This window comes from Saimiri boliviensis, chromosome 17 (genome assembly GCF_048565385.1).
Source record: "Saimiri boliviensis isolate mSaiBol1 chromosome 17, mSaiBol1.pri, whole genome shotgun sequence".
Classification (NCBI taxonomy): Eukaryota; Metazoa; Chordata; class Mammalia; order Primates; family Cebidae; genus Saimiri; species Saimiri boliviensis.
The window spans coordinates 8,520,295-8,539,581 of NC_133465.1; the positions used below are offsets into that span (position 1 = coordinate 8,520,295).

The 19,287-nt window shown below is 52.3% G+C and overlaps 1 protein-coding gene and 3 non-coding genes across 9 annotated transcripts; 2 read left to right on the top strand and 2 right to left on the bottom strand.

Annotated features, from left to right (window-relative positions):
- Positions 1-26: 26 nt before the first annotated feature.
- HES7 (hes family bHLH transcription factor 7) lies at positions 27-5,926 on the bottom strand. 6 transcript variants are annotated; one of them, XM_003929208.4, is made up of 4 exons: positions 3,349-5,926; positions 2,470-2,565; positions 1,782-1,869; positions 27-1,463 (listed from the first exon to the last, which is right to left on the bottom strand). In XM_003929208.4, the coding sequence occupies exons 1-4, from the start codon at positions 3,388-3,390 to the stop codon at positions 1,012-1,014; spliced, it is 678 nt and encodes a 225-aa protein (XP_003929257.1). In that variant the 5' UTR covers positions 3,391-5,926; the 3' UTR covers positions 27-1,011. The 6 variants fall into 6 exon arrangements, with proteins under 6 accessions (XP_003929257.1, XP_039332647.1, XP_039332646.1 ...); XM_039476713.2 differs by having other exon boundaries at positions 70-1,463; positions 2,470-4,348; positions 5,449-5,926; XM_039476712.2 differs by having other exon boundaries at positions 70-1,463; positions 2,470-4,348; positions 4,791-5,926.
- Positions 359-446, top strand: TRNAR-UCU (transfer RNA arginine (anticodon UCU)). The gene is given in 2 exon segments: positions 359-395; positions 411-446. It is a non-coding gene; the product is annotated as a tRNA-Arg (tRNA).
- On the top strand, positions 5,025-5,095 carry TRNAG-GCC (transfer RNA glycine (anticodon GCC)). The gene has a single exon. It is a non-coding gene; the product is annotated as a tRNA-Gly (tRNA).
- A 12,443-nt stretch (positions 5,927-18,369) lies between the features above and the next one.
- Positions 18,370-18,451, bottom strand: TRNAS-CGA (transfer RNA serine (anticodon CGA)). Its single transcript has one exon. It is a non-coding gene; the product is annotated as a tRNA-Ser (tRNA).
- Positions 18,452-19,287: the final 836 nt, after the last annotated feature.

The window sequence follows — 19,287 nt, forward strand, 5'->3', positions numbered from 1 at the left end:
CAAGAAGAGACAGAAACACACAGAAATTTACAACAAAACTAGTTTATTTGGGTGAGACTATATCTGGGAGTGGGGCGCGCCTGAGACGGAAGCACCCCCAAGCGGGCAGCCGGAGCTCTACACTCGCTCGCTCACTCATTTTCGGGTGCTCTACCTCCCTATTTTTTCGCCCTACATGCGCCCTCTCTCTCACCTGGCTAACCAGCTTTGTGCTCGCTACCTCTACCTGGCTTGGCCTCTGAGATCCAAACCGCGCGCTCCTGGCACGTCCCACCCAAGTCCCTTACCCCCACTCCCCCACCCTGCCCCTTTCCTATTCTAGTACCCGTAAGCTACAAGACGCCACCGACCGCCAGCTGGCTCTGTGGCGCAATGGATAGCGCATTGGACTTCTAGTGACGAATGGAGCAATTCAAAGGTTGTGGGTTCGAATCCCACCAGAGTCGATTTTATTTAAATTTTTCCTTTTTTTTTTTTTTTTTTTTGCGTTTTTTTGCTCAAAGGCTCCCATCCCTTCTCCCCCTACCCTATCTCTCTCGTTTTCCACCTGGTTTCAATTTCGATCTCAGTCCCCGCTCTGCTCTCTTCTTTACTTACCTGTCTGCCCCGAGGCTTGGGCCATGGAGAGCAGGACTGAGGGTGGGAGACAGAAGGGAAGGGAAAGCGGGCATGGACGTCGAGATAAAGGCAGGCCCCTGGCTCCGGGACACACGGGGATTTAATAACCACTTTATTCCATGCACTAGGGACTCTGGAAGGGACTGGGACTGGGCTGGGGGCGGAGAGAGTACAATCCTAGACGCAAGGGAGAAGTTGGGGCAGGGAAAAGGGACAGAAACCAGGGAAATATATATTTATATAGACACTCTAATATAGACCACATCTCACTCGCGCGCTAAGCCCGCGCGCCCCGCCGCCCTCCTGCTCTTCCGGACGCCCGGGTCCCTCTGCTGCCCTCGGGCTGGAGTCTCTACTCCACCCCTAGACCCCACCCCCCGACACCCCCAAGGCTCAGGGCCAAGGTCTCCAGAAAGCGGGCGGCGGGGGCGGCGGGGCCTTGGGCGCCCCATCTTGTCTGTGAGGCGGCGGTGGCGGCGGCAGCAGTCCGGTGAGGGGCGCCGGCGCGCCAGAATCCCCGGCGCGCGGGGAGCAGAGGGACGGGGACCATGCGCAGCGCGGGCTAGGGGGGCCCTGATGCACTGGGGGGCGCTGGTGCAGCGCGGGGCCAAGGGCCGGTGCGGCGGGGTCCAGGGATGGGCGAGGCGCTGGAGGCCTCGGATCTACCGGCTCGGGCCGGGGCGGTTTGGGGCGCAGGTAGCCATGCAGGGCGGAGAAGAGCTGGGCGCGGGCTGCCGGGCTGGCGTCGTGCGCGAAGGCCGCCAAGCGAAGCAGGCATTCGCGGAAACCGGACAAGTAGCAGCTGGCGAGCGCCTCGGCGTCCTGGACTGGGGACCGGGGAACCCCTGGAGCCGCGGCGGCGGGTGCGGCCGACGGGAGCACAGGTGGGCAGGGCAGGGGCCCAGCAGGGGTGAGGGAAGGGGCGGGGCGCAGAGATACCAAGGCCGGACAGGCGCACAGAGACAGGAAGCCAGATGGACGGAGAGAGGGAGAAAATGAGGGAGACAGAGACAGACACGCGCGGGTGTTATTAACCTCGCCTCGAAGCAGAACCGGCCACTCCCCAAGCCCACCATCCACTGTAGGGCCCGCCCGCTCTGCCCCGGCGCCAGCCTCCTGGCGTCCCCCCTCCCTCCCTCCGCTGCCCCACCCCCGCGCTGTACCCGGGGGCTCCACCCGGCTTCGCTCCCTCAAGTAGCCCACGGCGAACTCCAGTATCTCCGCTTTCTCCAGCTTCGGGTTCCGGAGGTTCTACAGACGGGAGGGGAGGGCGCAGAGACAGAAAGGGGTGGGGAGAAAGGGGGAAAGTGGCAGGGGGAAGAAGGGAGGGGCGGATGCGGGAGCTGGGGGCTGCCCCCGATCGCATTTGCGCACTGCCCACAGAACGCGAGGCCAAATGCGGAGTGGAGATGACCAACGAAGGTCCTGGCCCCACCCTGAGACGAAATTGTCCAACCCGAGGGGATGGAACCAATGTCCAACGCGTGAGGAGGAAGATTTGAAACCGCAACCCAGGAAATGAAATTAACCACCCGACAGAACAGAAGCTGGCTGATCGCGGGAGTGTGGGGGAGGGGGAAGCGGACATTTAGAGACCCACAGGGTGAAACTGACCGACCCCCGGAGCGAAATGTACAGAACCAGGCATTAAACTTACAGACCCAAGGGGTGGCGAAGAAGATCGCGTTCTGAGAGCGAGTGGGGGTCTGGGATGGAATTCCAAAGGCGGGACTCGGGTGAGGATGCCTTGGGGCCAGGGTTGTCAACCAAGCATGTGTCCCCACCCCAGTGGGAAGCCCTGGGACGCAGAAACGGGAAGCTTGGGGACCAGGGGCTAGCGGAGGGACTGACCTGGTCCCGGGTCCGCTCCAGCAGTAGCAGCCTCAGCTCTTCCAGGCTGCGGTTGATGCGGTCCCGGCGCCGCTTCTCCACAAGCGGCTTCAGCATCTGGGACCAGCGGGAAAAGGAGAGCGGGCCGACCGGACCGAGACTCAGCGCAGCCGCGCCGGCGTCGGATCCCGCCGCTGGGAGAGCCCGGCTTCCGCCCCGACCCCCATACCCCCGATTGCCCAGGGCCGGCTCCATTCGATCCCTCTCCGCTCCCCCTCCCAATGCCCCTAGATCAGATCAGTTTCTGTAGCTCGCCTCCCCGAGTCTTCGCATTCTCCTCTCTCAGTCTCGTCCTCCCACCTCCCCTCTCTGTGTCTCTCCTCCTCTTTCCTCTCTACGTCTCGGTCTCGGGCAGTCTCTCTCTGTCTCAGTGGAGAACTCTGGGGACCCTCTGTGCGCAGGCACGTGGGCCGCACGATGCGGGGCTCAGAGCTGGCGGCACTGAATATAGAAAGGGAGATACCTAGCGCGACTGCGCCTCCTCTTCTCCCTCAAAACCGTCTAGGCCGTCATCCTTCTCGACTGGTTCTCCTAAAATCTTCCATCAGTCTGAGGTCTCTGGAACCAATGCCCCGGGGCCTTCTCTACAAGACCGCCTTGGGCCAGCCCCTCCTGGCTCACGGCCAGCGTAAAGCAAGTGCCTATCCTCTTCTCTTTTCGTTCCCACCCGCCTCCCTTGGCTCTGCCCTCTACTTGCTTATTTTACTCCAACACCGGCCCCCTCTCACGCCCTCCAGGCCACAAGATGCTGATCCCCATCACCGAGGCCCCTAGACCTCTGTTTCCGCCGCCCACTCAGGTCTGGCTCTGACCTCTGCTCCCTCCCCTCCCGCATCTCACCTTGGGGCCGTCCCTATTCTCAGCTCGATCCCGGGTGACCATTGCTCCTCCGGACCCTGGTGTGGACCGGGTCCCTGCTCGCCTGGAGTCTTATATTCCGCGGCCCCATAGTAGGAGGGAAAGGACCCGACCCCGCCCCCTTCGACACCCGGATTCTGCCCTTCTAGGACCCGGCACGAGGCTCCCGGAAAGAGGAGGAATGAAGGGGGGAGGGGAAGGAGAGAAACTGGCCTGGGAGTGTGGGAAGTGAGAGGCGAATGGGGGCACTGGCTGGTTACGGACCATAAGGCTGTATAAGGAGGCGGGACCCAGCTGAAGAGAGGAGGCTATTAGGGGCAGAGCTCGCTTGGGGATGAAATTCAGAGTTCCTCCAGAATTGTAGCTTTCTTGGAGGCTTACTGTACCCTCACTAACCCTCTAACAGAAGTCAGCACCTGGCGGCCCCCAGGCTGAGGTTTAATACATCTCCGAGGTTCGCTTCCTAGTCGAGACAGGGAGCAACCCGAGTGTGCTGGGTGAATCCGTCCGACACAACCGAAGCTCTCCCGGGAGGTGGGAGAGGCGCTCTGTTCTAAGTTAGTTACATTCAAGTCCCCGTACACCTGCGCTCTCACTGAGCGGACAGGGCACTGGTCTAGGCTCGGGCGAGTCACAGTGAGTTATGCAGGAGAGACCCAGCTTATCCCTGCAGGATCTAGTGGAAAAGACCATGTGACATGAAGTAGCCATTACAGAAGCCCAGGGAAGTATGTGATCCGGAAAAAAGGTCTCCTTGAGGATGGCTGGACTGAGGGGGGAACTTCAAGGCAGAGGAAGCAAGTCTTTGAAGTACAGGTAAGAGTAGAGAGGTCTTTCCACTTACAGTACAAGTATTTGATTCAAAAGTAGTCGTAGGAGATTCAGGAGTGTGACTGATGGGACACCTCACGCAAGTGTGCCCGCACTGCTTGCTGCTGGAGGTCCCTGGTGACTGGAGGGGAGCAGGGAGCAGGCAGTTTCACTAAAGGGAAAGCAAGAGATACAAAAAAGGGATCAACACCCACCTCAAACCAAGAGCATGACCCTTTGGGGGCTTCAGGACAAAGTGCCTGAGAAGATAAATCAGAAATTCAACAGGACAGCCAAGTTGCCAGGGACAAAGACATGGAAAGACAGGGTTGCAGACCGAGACGGAAGATAGCTGTGCAGTCAGAGACCAGTGGGGTTTCCTCCAAGCCCTCCCAACGGCCCTCCGCACCTTGCTTTTGTCACGGAGCCTTTCTTGCCAAAGCTCGAGCCGGGAGAGGCACAGACCTTGAGGAGGGGGCTCCCATTTGGAACCAGGGGCCCCAGCACATCCCACTTCTCCGTCCCTCAGCCAAATGGGAGCGCAAATGTGTGGCCCCAACAGCCCCCGCCGCCCCCCTCCTTGGGAACCTGGGCTCGGGCTGAATTTTTCTCACCTGAACGCGAGGCTGGGGGGCCCGGGCTGTTCGCACCCGGGTGTGGGGCCGCCCCTGGCCATATGGGGCAGCTTTATGGCCCGGTGGCCGGATCCGGATGGGAGGAAGAATGACCTGGCGCTCCACCCACGTCAACCATTCGGGACCAGTTCCCTGGCCTCCGCTGTCGCCCAGCCGGGTCCGCCTCAACCTCTTACAACTTTAGATAAGATCGTGGCAAAGGTGACAAACCGCGCATTGGTGGTTCAGTGGTAGAATTCTCGCCTGCCACGCGGGAGGCCCGGGTTCGATTCCCGGCCAATGCAGGAATTTTATTTTCTTTCCTCTTCCCGAAAAATAATAATACATTTGGTAGAATTTCTAAGAAACATCTTCGTTTAAATATTTCTACCAAATATTAATCTTAGCCTTTTGACTATAGCAGAGTTTGCAACCCCAGCCTTAGACCCTGTTTCCGCAGGCCCTCACACTCCCCTCCTCCCAGCCTGGGGTTCCTGCAACTTCCACACCCCTCCCTCCGCCCCCAAGCCCGCACCTCCACAGGCGTGACCCTGAGAAAGGACGCAGTGCTCGGATCCCTACCCCGGGGGTCCTCTGGGCCCCCCGCGGGGGAGGGGCCAGGTCTCCCCGCCCCCCACTCTAAATCCCTTGTTCTTACCACCTCTCTTCCTCTGTTATTTTCCGTTCTCTCTGAAGTACGCTTCCTTTTCTTAAGTCTGTGGGTCTGGGTCTTTCTTGTGCCGCCGCCTTTCCGGGTCTCTGAGTGCCTCTTAGCTTCTCCATCTCTGTATCACTCACGTTCTTTCAAGGTCTCCAGCGACTTCTGCCCTGGGTCTCTCTGGGTCTCAGTGGTCTCGTGTCTTCGCATCTCTGGCTCCGCGTCTCTCCGGTCTCTTGGCGTCTGCATCTCCGCCTCTGGCTCTTTCGAGTCTCTGGTATCTCTCCTCGTCTCTCCTCGTCTCTGTCGCGTCCCGGGACTCTGCGCTCCCACGCTCCTGCCATCCCCTGGGAAGCTCGCTCACACCTCCAGGTTCCTGCCACCTCCCCTCCCCGCCCCTTCCCGGCCGCTTTGATCCCGCACGCGTCGGGCCCGAGGGCTGGCAGGCGGGCGCACCGCCACCTGCAGCGACCACTTGCGAGCGGGGCGGGGCGGGGCGGCGGGGCGGAGCGGCTGGGCTCCCCACGGTCCGCTCGTTTCCGGCGCGCTCCGCCTTCCTTTCCTCCTGGCTCTGTCCGCTGTCCCTGCCGGGGCGCTTGGGCTCCAGGCTCTGGTTCGTTGAGTGAATCTGGATCTCGACCTTAGTCTATCTGAGTCTCTCTCAAACTCACCCTGGAGCTGTCTCTCCCCTGTTTCTTTCAGCCTGTTTCATTTGCTCCAGGGTGTGGGTCTGTCTTCGGATTGTATCTCTTCTCAGCTCTAAGTAGTAACCGTGACCTCCAGAAGGAAACTAAAACAACCCGTGCATCTATCTATATGCCTGTGTGCGCAGCTGCTGGATTCATTCAGTCAGCCCATATTTATGGGGTGCCTCCTGTGTGCCGAGTACTGTAAGGAATACATTGTGTCTGGGCCCTCCTGAAGCTTACATTACAGTGGGAAAGACAGTAACTACGAAAACAGAAAATAACATATGATAGCTTCAGATGATTATAAGGCTGTAAGAAAACAGTAATAATAAAAGGGTCGTGGAGATGACTTGAAAGTGAAGGGCTGCTTTACTCTGAGTGCCCAGAGACAGCCTCTCTGAAGAGGGATATTTGATGCCAGCACAATCAGCAGCCTTGAGTCTAGGCAAAAGGAACTGCAAGTACAGACAGACTCTGAGGCAGGAGAGCTATTTGCTGGTAGGAGCTGGAGAAAGAGGGCCAGGGAATCCTGGATGGAGAATTTGCAGAGTGGCAGAGATCAGATTGGAGAGTTAGGCGTGGCCCATCCCATAGGATCTTGGAGAGTACTGAAGGAGTTTGGATTTTAGTCTAAGGGCAATTGGAAGCCAGTGGAGGATTTTCATCAGGAAAGTTGTATTATCTGACTTATGTTTTAAAAAATCACTTTGGGCCACACGCTGTGGCTCACGCCTGTAATCCCAGCACTTTGGGAGGCTGAGGCGGGAGGGCCGCTTAAGACCAGGAATCTGAGACCAGCCTGGCCAACATGGCAAAACCCCGTCTCTACTAAAAATACAAAAATTAGCCGGGCATGGTGGCATGCACCTGTAGTCCTAGCTACTCGGGAGGCTGAAGCAGGAGAATCACTTGAACCTGGGAGGCGGAGGTTGCAGTGAGCCGAGATCACACCACTGCACTCCAGCCTGGGTGACAGAACGAGACTCCGTCGATAATAATAATAATAATAATAATAATTAAAAGATCAGCCGGGAGCGGTGGCTCAAGCCTGTAATCCCAGCACTTTGGGAGGCCGACGTGGGTGGATCACCTGAGGTCGGGAGTTCAAAACCAGCCTGACCAACATGGAAAAACTGTTTCTACTAAAAAAAAAAAAAAAAAAAAAATTAGCAGGGTGTGGTGTCGAATGCCTGCAATCCCAGCTACTCGGGAAGCTGAGGCCAGAGAATAGCTTGAACCCTGGAGGCAGAGGTTGAGGTTAGCTGAGATTGTGCCTCTGCACTCCAGCCTGTGCAACAAGAGCAAAACTCCGTCTGTGGGGGGGAAAAAAATCACTTTAGGCCGGACAGGGTAGCTCACGCCTGTAATCCCAGCACTCTGGGAAGCCAAGGTAGGTGGATCGCTTGAGCCCAGGAGTTCGAGACCAGCCTGGCCAACATGGTGAAACCCGGTCTCTACAAAAAGTACAAAAGTTAGCTGGGAGTGGTGGCATCCACCTGTAGTCCCAGCTACTTGGGAGGCCGAGGCAGGAGAATCACCTGGGAGGCGGACATTGCAGTGAGCTGAGGTCTCGCCACTGCACTCCCAGCCTGGGTGACAGACCCAGACTCTGTCTCAATGAAAAAAAAAAAAAAAAAATTAGCTGGGGGTGGTTGTGTGCGCCTGAGAGGTGGAGGTTGCAGTGAGCCAAGATCATGCCACTGCACACCAGCCTGGGCGACAGAGCGAGACTCTAAATAGATAGGTAGATACTGTCTAGATCGATTGATGGATCGATTGATAGATAAAATTAAAAGATCACTTTGGCTGACATTTGGAGAATGAAGACAGAGGGCACATTTTGGGGGCTGGAGCAGTTTTCTAGGCACTGACTGCCTTGAGGTGGTGGTGGGAGGAGAAGACATGAAGGGGTTACCCCTAGATTATTATTGGCTTAGGTATAGTCATGCATTGCTTAACGTGTGGATATATTCAAAGAAATGCATCAATAGGCAATTTCATTATTCAAGCATCACAGAGTGTAGTGACGCAAACCTAGAGAGTAGAGCCTTCTACACACCTAGGCTATACCACACAGCCTACTGTGCTCCTAGGTTACCAGCCTGTACAGTTACAGCACACTACTGTACTGAATACTGCAGGCAACTGTAACACAATGGTGTTTGTGTATCTAAACATAGAAAAGGTAATGGATGGCACTACAAAGTTATGACAGCTATGCCATCTTTTAGGAATTTTTCAGCCCTGTTTTATATATATATATATATATATATATATATATATATATATATATTTTTTTTTTTTTTTTGAGATGGAGTCTCACACTGTCACCCGGGCTGGAGTGCAGTGGCCCCATCTTGGCTCACTGCAACCTCCGTGTTCTGGGTTCAAGCGATTCTCCTGTCTCAGCCTCCTGAGGAGCTGGGATTACAGGCATGTGCCACCATGCCTGGCTAATTTTTGTATTTTTAGTAGAGACGGGGTTTCACCATTTTGGTCAAGCTGGTCTCGAACTCCTAACTTCATGATCTGGCCACCTCGGCCTCCCTACGTGTTGGGATTACAGGCGTGAGCCACCGCGCCCGGTCACTCCGTCCCAGGCTGGAATGCAATGACTGCGATCTCGGCTCACTGCAAACTCCACCTCCACCTCCCCCTCCCGGGTCCAAACAATTATCCTACCTCAGCCTACCGCTTAGCTGGGACTACAGGCGCACGCTGCCACCCCCGGCTAATTTCTTGTATTTTAATAGAGATGGGGTTTCACCATGTTGCCCAGGCTGGTGTTGAACTCCTGAGCTCAGGCAATCCGCCTGCCTCAGCCTCGCAAAGTGCTAGGATTACAGGGGTAAGCCACCATGCCCGGCCTTTTTTAAAATATATGTATACGGAGTCTTGCTCTGTCGCCCAGGCTGGTGTGCAGCAATGAGATCTTGGCTCACTAAAACCTCCGCCTCCTGGGTTCAACCAATTCTCCTGCTTCAGCCTCCCTAGTAGCTGGGACTACAGGCACACGCCACCACACCCGGCTAATTTTTTATTTTATTTTTATTTCATTTTATTCTTTTATTCGATTTTATTATTTTTTTGAGACGGAGTCTTACTCTGTTGCCAGACTGGAGTGCAGTGGCGCCATCATGGCTCACTGCAACCTCTTCCTCCCGGGTTCAAGTAATTCCACTGTCTCAGCCTCCCCAGTAGCTGGGATTACAGGCGCTCTCCCCAAGTCTGGCTTTTTTAAAAAATATATTTTAGTAGAGACTAGATTTCACCACATTGGTCAGGATGGTCTTGATCTCCTGACCTCAAGTGATCTCCCCTCCTTGGCCTCTCAAAGTGCTGGGATTACAGGTGTGAGCCATTGCACTCCACCATCCCCATTATAATCTTAGCAGACCACCGTGATATATGCAGTCCCTCATTAACCAAAACGGTGTTATGCAATGAAAGACTGTAACTAGGTAGATGGTGGTGGTGGTTTTTAACTGGGATGGGAAACTGTGGGGTAGGGGAGAGGTTTAAGAAGAGAAATCAAGGCCGAGTGCAGTGGCTCAGGCCTGTAATCCCAGCGCTTTGGGAGGCCAAGGTGGGTGGATCATGAGGTCAGGAGTTTGAGACCAGCCTGACCAACATAGCAAAACCCCATCTCTACCGAAAATACAAAAATGAGCTGGGGTAGGGGCATGCGCCTGTAATTCCAGTTACTCAGGAGGCTGAGGCAGGAGAATGGCCGGGAGGCAGAGGTTGCAGTGAGCCAAGATCCTGCCATTGCACTCCAGCCTGAGCAACACAGCCAGACTCCATCTCAAAAAAAAAAAAGGAAGAGAAATCAAGCGTTATACTTTAGCCATATTAGTTAAGACATCCTTGCTGGGCACAATGGCTCACGTGTAATCCCAGCACTTTGGGAGGCTGAGGCAGGTGGATCATGAGGATCGGGGTTTGAGACCAGCCTGGTCAATATGATGAAACCCCCTCTCTACTAAAAATACAAAAATTAGCCGGGTGTGGTGGCGTGCACCTGTAGTCCCAGCTAGCTACTTGTGAGAATGGCTTGAACCCAGGAGGCAGAGGTTGCATTGAGCCTAGACTGCGCCCATTGCACTCCAGCCTGGGTGACAGAGCAAGACTCCATCTCAAAAAAAAAAAAAAAAAAAAAAATCAGAGTGGAGGTCACACATATGCTAGGGGTATACAAGTGTGGGAATCAGAACTGGAGGGCAAGGCCGGGCGCAGTGGCTCAAGCCTGTAATCCCAGCACTTTGGGAGGCCGAGGCGGGTGGATCACGAGGTCAAGAAATCGAGACCATCCTGGTCAACATGGTGAAACCCCGTCTCTACTAAAAATACAAAAAATTAGCTGGGCATGGTGGCGTGTGCCTGTAATCCCAGCTACTCAGGAGGCTGAGGCAGGAGAATTGCCTGAACCTAGGAGGTGGAGGTTGCGGTGAGCCGAGACCGCGCCATTGCACTCCAGCCTGGGTAACAAGAGCGAAACTCCGTCTCAAAAAAAAAAAAAAAAAAAAAAAAAAGAACTGGAGGGCAAACATGCTGGAGTGATTGGGAGATGGATGCCTTTTAGTGCTACGAGACTGGAGCACACAGAGAGAAAGTGTGGTGGGAAAAGGCAGCCTAGGCGACGCGTGCGACTCCATCTCAAAGAAACAAAACAAAACAAAAAAACAGGCATCTAAAGTTTTTTTTTTTTTTTTTGAGGCGTAGTTTCGCTCTTGTTACCCAGGCTGGAGTGCAATGGCGCGATCTCGGCTCACCGCAACCTCCGCCTCCTGGGTTCAGGCAATTCTCCTGCCTCAGCCTCCTGAGTAGCTGGGATTACAGGCACGCGCCACCATGCCCAGTTAATGTTTTGTATTTTTAGTAGAGATGGGTTTCACCATGTTGACCAGGATGGTCTCGATCTCTTGACCTCGTGATCCACCTGCCTCGGCCTCCCAAAGTGCTGGGATTACAGGCTTGAGCCACCGCGCCCGGCCGGATCTAAAGTTTTAATGCAACTGGTAAAACCCAGTCTCTTTCTACTCTGGTTGATCCTGCTGCCCCTCCACATCGCCACTCGCCTCCAGTGTTGGAGTGACTGTGAGCATTTCGAGGGGTCTAGCTGTGGAGGTGAGTTGGATTTGTGGAATGCATTTAGATGATTGACTTGTAGTCACTTCCATATAGAGTTGGTTTTTTGTTTTTGGGTTTGGTGGGTTTTTTTGTTTTTTGTTTTTTGTTTTTTTTTTTTTTTGAGACGGAGTTTCACTCTTGTTACTCAGGCTGAAGTGCAATGGCGCGATCTTGGCTCACCGCAACCTCCGCCTCCTGGGTTCAGGCAATTCTCCTGCCTCAGCCTCCTGAGTAGCTGGGATTACAGGCACACACCACCATGCCCAGCTAATTTTTTGTATTTTTAGTAGAGACGGGGTTTCACTATGTTGGCCAGGATGGTCTTGATCTCTTGACCTCGTGATACACCCGCCTCCGCCTCCCAAAGTGCTGGGATTACAGGCTTGAGCCACCGCGCCCGGCCTGTTTTTTGTTTTTTGTTTGATTTTTGTTTGAGACAGGGTATCTTGATCTGCCTATCCCCCAGGCTGAAGTGCGGTGGTGAGACTGCAGCCTCAGCCTCCAGGGCTTAATCTGTCCCCTCACATCAGCCTTCAGAGTAGCTGGAACAACAGGTGTGCACCACCACACCCAGCTATTTTTTTAAATTATTTTTTATTTATTTATTTATTTTTAGAGATTGGGGTCTTACCATGTTTTTCAGGCTGGTCTCAAGAGATCCTCCTATCTTGGCTTCCTAAAATGCTAGGATTACAGGCATGAGCCACAATACTCAGCCAATATTGGGTTAAGTTAGCCTCATCTAGGGTGGGAATGGCTTCCAGGGATACTCCTAACCCCTGTGTCCAATCACTAGGCTTCAGGCTGTAAGTGTGCTGGGCCAGAGGGCACATGTGATATAAATATATCTGATGACTCTTGACATTATGAGTACATCAGTGGTAGAGGAGAAACAATATTTGAATATAGAGAGTTAACAGCCAGTCTATGGAAAATGTTATAGAGGTGTGTGGGAAGCTAACGAATACAATTTGCTGCCTGGATACACAGGCTCATGCCTGTAATCCCAGCACTTTGAGAGGTCAAGGCAGGTGGATTGCTTTGAGACCAGCCTGGGCAACATGGTGAAACCCATCTCTGCTAAAAATACAAAAAAAAAAAAAAAAAAAAAAAGCCAGTTATGGTGCCTGCTCCTGTTTCAGCTGAAGTGAGAGAATCACCAGAGCCGGGGAAGTCCAGGCTGCAGGGAGCTGTAATTGTGCCACTGCACTCCAGCCTGGGCAACAGGAGTGAGATCTTGTCTCAAAAAAAGAAAAAAAAGAAAGAAAGAAAAAGAAAAGCTATAAGTTATTTTTCTGGACTTTGTGGCATTTGTCATTTTTTAAAATTTGTAAGTTGTTGGTTGGGCACGGTGGCTCACGTATGTAATCCCAGGATTTTGGGAGTCCAAGGCAGGTGAATCACGAGATCAAGAGATCGAGACCATCCTAGCCATCATGGTGAAACCCCGTCTCTACTAAAAATATAAAAATTAGCTGGGCGTGGCAGTACGCCTATAGTCCCAGCTACTCTGGAGGCTGAGGCAGTAGAATTGCTTAAATGGGTAGGTGGAGGTTGCAGTGAGCCAAGATCGCAACACTGCGCTCCATCCTGGAGACAGAGTGAAACTCTGCCTAAAAAAAAAAAAAAAAAAAAAAAAAAAAAAAAAAAATTAGAAAAAAGAAGATAGAAAAAAAAAGAAGATTGAACCTGAGAAGGTGTAAAGAAAAAAAAAATTGTAAGTTGTTGCAACCTCTCATTTCACTCTAAATATTACTTTTTTTTTTTTGAGACGGCGTTTCCCTCTTGTTACCCCAGGCTGGAGTGCAATGGCGCGATCTCGGCTCACCGCAACCTCCGCCTCCTGGGTTCAGGCAATTCTCCTGCCTCAGCCTCCTGAGTAGCTGGGATTACAGGCACACGCCACCATGCCCAGCTAATTTTTTGTATTTTTAGTAGAGACGGGGTTTCGCTGTGTTGACCGGGATGGTCTCGATCTCTTGACCTCGTGATCCACCCGCCTCGGCTTCCCAAAGTGCTGGGATTACAGGCTGAGCCACCGTGCCCGGCCTTTTTTTTTTTTTTTGAGAGGGAGTTTCGCATTTCTTACCCAGGCTGGAGTGCAATGGCGATCTCAGCTCACCGCAACCTCCGCCTCCTGGGTTCAGGCAATTCTCCTGCCTCAGCCTCCTGAGTAGCTAGGATTACAGGCACGCGCCACCAGGCCCAGCTAATTTTTTTTTTGGTATTTTTAGTAGAGACGGGGTTTCACCATGGTGACCAGGATGGTCTTGATCTCTTGACCTCGTGATCCACCCGCCTCCACCTCCCAAAGTGCTGGGATTACAGGCGTGAGCCACCGCGCCCGGACTTTTTTTTTTTTTTTTTTTTTTTCGTTTTTGAGATGAGGGTCTCAATCTATTGCCCAGGCTGGTCTCAAACTCCTGGTCTCAAGCAATCCTCTGGCCTTGGCTTCTCAAAGCACTGGGATTATAGGCCTGTGCCACAATACTTGGCCATATTTTTCCTTAAACACTTAAACAGTTGTTTCCCTCACCACCTCCCCCTTCTAGATTCTTTAAGCTTCAGACCCCCACACCTAGGGCTGGATCATTTTCTGGAGCTTCCTGCTCCAGTGCAGATGTGGCCTATGATGTCCCCCACCCCATCCCCAGCGTGTCCGTGTCAGAGAGTGTCCGTAGGGGTCTCCGTGTGTTTGCACACCGCTGCGTCAGCGTGGGCCTGTGTCCGTATACATTTGTGGCTGTGTCCATGCACACCATGGCCTAATGGCCTGTGTGTGGGGATCTGAGCCTCCAGCTTCTTCCTGGCTGTTCTTTTAACAGTGGGCCACACTGGGGCTTCGGGGCAGGGAGGGAGCTTGACTCCCACAGGCACTGGGCTTAAGGAACTCAGGGTGTGGGGAAGGAACAGAGTCGGAATACAGCCGGTAGAGTGACCCAGCCTCTCTTCCCACTTTGTGAAGTCTCCCCAGTCCTGGCTTCCAAGGCTCAGCTCCTCCCTCGTCAGTTCTTCCAAAGGAAGGCTGGCTTCCTGGGACCCCCTGGGCCCTGGATAGGGCGAGTTCCTGGAGGGTTGGGTCCTGGGTGTTTGGGGGTTGGGAAGTAGGAGTACCAGGACCCTGGGCCTAGGAAAGACCAGAATAGATGCTCTCCAGGCCCACAAGGCAAACTTCGGGTCCTGCCCCACTCAGCTTGCCTAGGGTGGCAAAATCAAAGAAAAAAGAAGGGGCAGCCCAGACCCAGGCAGAGAAAATGAGGCAGTGAAACCACTTAAGGAACTGTAAAGCCTCCCAGATACAAAAGGCCTGGATCCCTGAACCTCCTTCATCCTTCAGCACATATTTACAGGTACATACTGTGAGTCTCCGTCTGTCCTAGGCCCTGGGGATATAGCCCCAAAGGAAAAGGACTATGATCTCTGGCCTTATGAGTCATACGTTCTTTTAGGGGAAACAGTCAATGTACATTATACAAAACATATCCTTTGTTAGATGGTGCCGTAGGAAAAAATTAAGCATGGGCCAGGCACGGTGGCTCACGCCTATAATCCCAGAACTTCGGGAGGCCAAGATGGACAGATCACCTGAAGGCAGGATTTCGAGACCAGCCTGGCCAACATGGTGAAACCTCATCTCTACTAAAAATACAAAAGTTAGCCAGGAGTGGTGGCACATGCCTATCATCCCAGTTATTCGGGAGGCAGAGGTGAAGCAGGAAAATCGATGGAACCCGGGATGTAGAGGCTGCAGTGAGCTGAGATCATGCCACTGCACTCCAGCCTGGGAGCAAGAAAAAAAAAAAAAAAAAGTAGACTGTAATGGAGCTAGGAACAAGAATGGAAGCCAGGAAACAACTTAGGGATACTGCAATAATCTAGGTGAGAGATGAGGGTGGCTTGGACCATGGTGTAATGGTGAAGATCATGGCAAATAGTCCAATGCTGGACATTTTTCTTTTTTTTTTTTTTTGAGACGGAGTTTCGCTCTTGTTACCCAGGCTGGAGTGCAATGGCGCGATCTCGGCTCACCGCAACCTCCGCCTCCTGGGTTCAGGCAATTCTCCTGCCTCAGCCTCCTGAGTAGCTGGGATTACAGGCACGCGCCACCATGCCCAGCTAATTTTTTGTATTTTTAGTAGAGACGGGGTTTCACCATGTTGACCAGGATGGTCTCGATCTCTGACCTCGTGATCCACCCGCCTTGGCCTCCCAAAGTGCTGGGATTACAGGCTTAAGCCACCGCGCCCGGCCTCCTTCTTCCTTTTTTTTCAAGACAGAGTCTCACTCTGTCACCCAGGATAGAGCGCAGTAGTGTGATCTCCGTGTGTTTGCACACCTCTGCGTCAGCGTGGGCCTGTGTCCGTGTACACTTGTGGCTGTGTCCATGCACACCGTGGCCTAATGGCCTGTGTGTGGGGATCTGAGCCTCCAGCTTCTTCCTGGCTGAGGTCGCTCACTGCAACCTCAACCTCCTGGGTTCAAGTGATACTCCCTCCTCAGCCTCCCAAGTAGCTGGGACTGCAAGCATGCTCAGCTAATTTTTTTTTTTTTTTTTAATTTTCACCAAGACTGGGGTCTTGTTATGTTGCCCAGGCTGGTCCCGAACTCCTGGACTCAAGGAATCCCCCTGCCTTGGCCATCCAAAGTGCTGGATTAAAGATGTGAGCAGCCACACCTGGCCCTAACATATTTTTTTTTTTTTTTTTTTTTTTTTTTTTGAGACGGAGTTTTGCTCTCGTTACCCAGGCTGGAGTGCAATGGCGCGATCTCGGCTCACCGCAACCTCCCCCTCCTGGGTTCAGGCAATTCTCCTGCCTCAGCCTCCTGAGTAGCTGGGATTACAGGCACGCACCACCATGCCCAGCTAATTTTTAGTATTTTTAGTAGAGACGGGGTTTCACCATGTTGACCAGGATGGTCTCGATCTCTCGACCTCGTGATCCACCCACCTCGGCCTCCCAAAGTGCTGGGATTACAGGCTTGAGCCACCGCGCCCGGCCTCCTAACATATTTTAAATAGAAATTGTTCATTTGATGTAGAGTGGGAGAGAAAGAGAACAATCTGGGATGATCCTAAGGTTTTTAGTCTAACCAACTGAAGAAATGGAATTTCCATTTACTGAGATGTAAGGGCCACAGGTGAAGGAGGTTTGGGGGAGAAGCCTAGGAGTTTCATTTGCACATTTTAAGTTTGTGGTCTATATTAGGTTTCCAAGTGTAGACGATATGTGGGCAATAATATATAAGCATCTGTAATTCAGGGAAGAGTTCTGGAGCTGGAGATGAAAATCTGGGCTATATTAATGTATTACCTGATATTTAAAGGCATGAAACTGAAAATGATCAAGGTAGTGAGAACGGATAGAGAAGAGGTTGGAAAACTGAACCTTGGGAAACAGTCCAACATTTAGAGACCCAGAGGTGAGAAACCAGCAAAGGATGCTGAGAAAGAGCTACTGATGAAGTAGAAGGAATATCAGAAGGGCGTAGTGTCCTAAAAGGCAAGCCAAGAGAGTTTTTTTTTTCTACACACACACACACACACACACACACGCACACGCCACAAAGGGAGTGCTTCTAAGGGAAGAGTGAGCATCAGTATCAACTGCAGCTAAGTAGTGGTCAGTAGAATTAGCAATGTGGTGATCATTCGGCAACCTAACGAGAGCGGTTTTTTTTTTTTTGAGACAGAATTTCGCTCTTATTACCCAGGCTGGAGTGCAATGGCGCGATCTCGGCTCACCACAACCTCCACTTCCTGGGTTCAGGCAATTCTCCTGCCTCAGCCTCCTGAGTAGCTGGGATTACAGGCATGCGCCACCATGCCCAGCTAATTTTTTGTATGTTTAGTAGAGACGGGGTTTCACCATGATGACCAGGATGGTCTCGATCTCTTGACCTCGTGATCCACCCGCCTCGGCCTCCCAAAGTGCTGGGATTACAGGCTTGAGCCACCGCGCCCAGCCGAGAGCGGTTTTGATGGGGGTGAGGGATACCTGATTGGAAAGGGTCCAAAAGAGAATGGAAAGATAGAATTGGATAACTTGCTTTGCTTGCTGTAGAAGGAAGCAGAGAAATTGAGTGGTAGCTGGACGGGCATGTGGGGTCAAAATAGCTTTTGTTGTCTTACTTCTAAATTGGGTGAAATGGAAGTTTGCAGGCTGATGAGAAAAATCAAGTAGAAAGGGATTTTTTTTTTTTTTTTTTTTTTTTTGAGATTAAGTTTTGCTCTTGTTGCCCAGGCTGGAGTGCAATGGTGCAATCTCGGCTTACTGCAACCTCCGTCTCCCAGATTCAAGTTCTTCTCCCGCCTAAGCCTCCCAAGTGGCTGGGATTACAGGCGTGCGCCAGCCACCATGCCCCACTAATTTCATATATATATATAATTTTTTTTTTTTTTTTTTTTTTTTTTAGTAAAGACGGGGTTTCACTGGTCTTGAACTCCTGACCTCAAGTGATCCACCTGCCAAGCCTCCTAAAATGCTGACATTACAGGTGTGAGCTGCTATGAGGAAAAATTTGATGGTATAGGAAAAACAGCAGTGTCCTTGAGTGGGCCAGAAGGGATGGGAAATCTCGTAAAAGTAGGGCTTGGCTTTAGGTGGAAGCAGTCACCTACAGTCATGAGGGGAAAGAAGAGTATATGGTCACAGACTCAATTAGGTAGACAGTAGGTAGGTAGATGGTAGGTAGATAGGTAGGTTGGATGTGAATGTTGATGGGAAACTCCGGAATGCTTTATTTTCTCAGTGAATCAGGAAGCAGAAGCTTGAGGGACGATGAATAAGGGATTCATGGTTTGAGGTGACAGTCGCATAGGGGAATAGGAGGGTAAATGAACTGGGGGAAAGTAGCGATTGCTGAGTAGCAACAAGGAGCCACCTGAGTGTGGGGGCGTTAGGAATTGAAATTGGCAGTAAAAAGGCTTTTGCAGGTTAATAGCAGTATGAGGTTCACAAGAGGGCGCTCGCGGCCTGTTCCCTGATGGCCTAGTCTCAGATTCCCAGAAGAACTAAGAGATTCTTTAAGGAAAGGACCTGAAAACAGACTCCTTTTTTTCCTTCTCCGGAGACCGAAATACCCTATTAGTCAAAACTACTAACGCTGTGAGCAGGATTCGAACCTGCGCGGGGAGACCCCATTGGATTTCGAGTCCAACGCCTTAACCACTCGGCCATCACAGCCGCGTGCGGCCTTTGGCCTGCGCAACTATAGCTGCCTATCAACACGCCCGCCTCCAGCCAGCCCCACCCTCGCGCCGCCTTGGGACGCCTGCGCGCGTGCGCCTCGGCTCGGTGGCGCAGAACATGCCTCCCTCCAGCACCGTCTGCGGCCCGTTAGAGAAGCACCTTTCCTATTCTTCTCCTCCCCAAGCATACGATGGAAACAAAAGGAGTCCAAATTCGAGCCCTGGCTTCCATACCCTTGGGGGCAGACCCTGAGATGCATACTTCATGCTACTTAATGAAAGCGAAGTGAGAACCTCTAGCTTCCAGTATACACCAAAAGTGCCCGGGAAAGGAGACCCAAAGATGGATTGGCTTGTAAGAAGAATCTTGGAAGGAGTCTAGAAGAAATAAATCTTTCTTCGAAAGAACCAGACAGGCCCTTTGAAAGTGAAGTACACTTGCAGCAATAATATGCCATTCCCCACTAACTCAGGCACTATTGGGATTCGAACCCGGAATCTCTTGTTTACTAGACAGACGCTTTAACCAGCTAAGCTACGGCACCAGCACCGAGGATACATGCCTAACGATAAATCAACTGTTAATGAGTAACAGTAAGTGCAAATTATTTAACAGTGATTATGGTGGCTCCTTGGCGATTCATCATCCCTTCCTGAGTTGTCTCTTCCCTTTCAGGTTCTGAGCCAGAGGGTTCAATGCTTTGCTCCTTCATTATTCCACACCTTTGGGGCCAACTCAACCGTGAGTGAGTACATGACTCCATGCGTCCCCGAGCTACCTAGCCTGACCTGCTGAAGGGCCCTCTGTGTGGGGACCAAGAAGCCAACGAA

Coding starts and splice junctions, on each gene's coding strand:
- HES7 (XM_039476713.2), bottom strand. CDS start 2,703: ATGGAGCCGGCCCTGGGCAATCGGGGGTATGGGGGTCGGGGCGGAAGC. Junction 1,870..2,469: donor TGGAGCGGACCCGGGACCAG/GTCAGTCCCTCC, acceptor TCCCGTCTGTAG/AACCTCCGGAACCCGAAGCT. Junction 1,464..1,781: donor AAGCCGGGTGGAGCCCCCGG/GTACAGCGCGGG, acceptor CCGCGGCTCCAG/GGGTTCCCCGGTCCCCAGTC.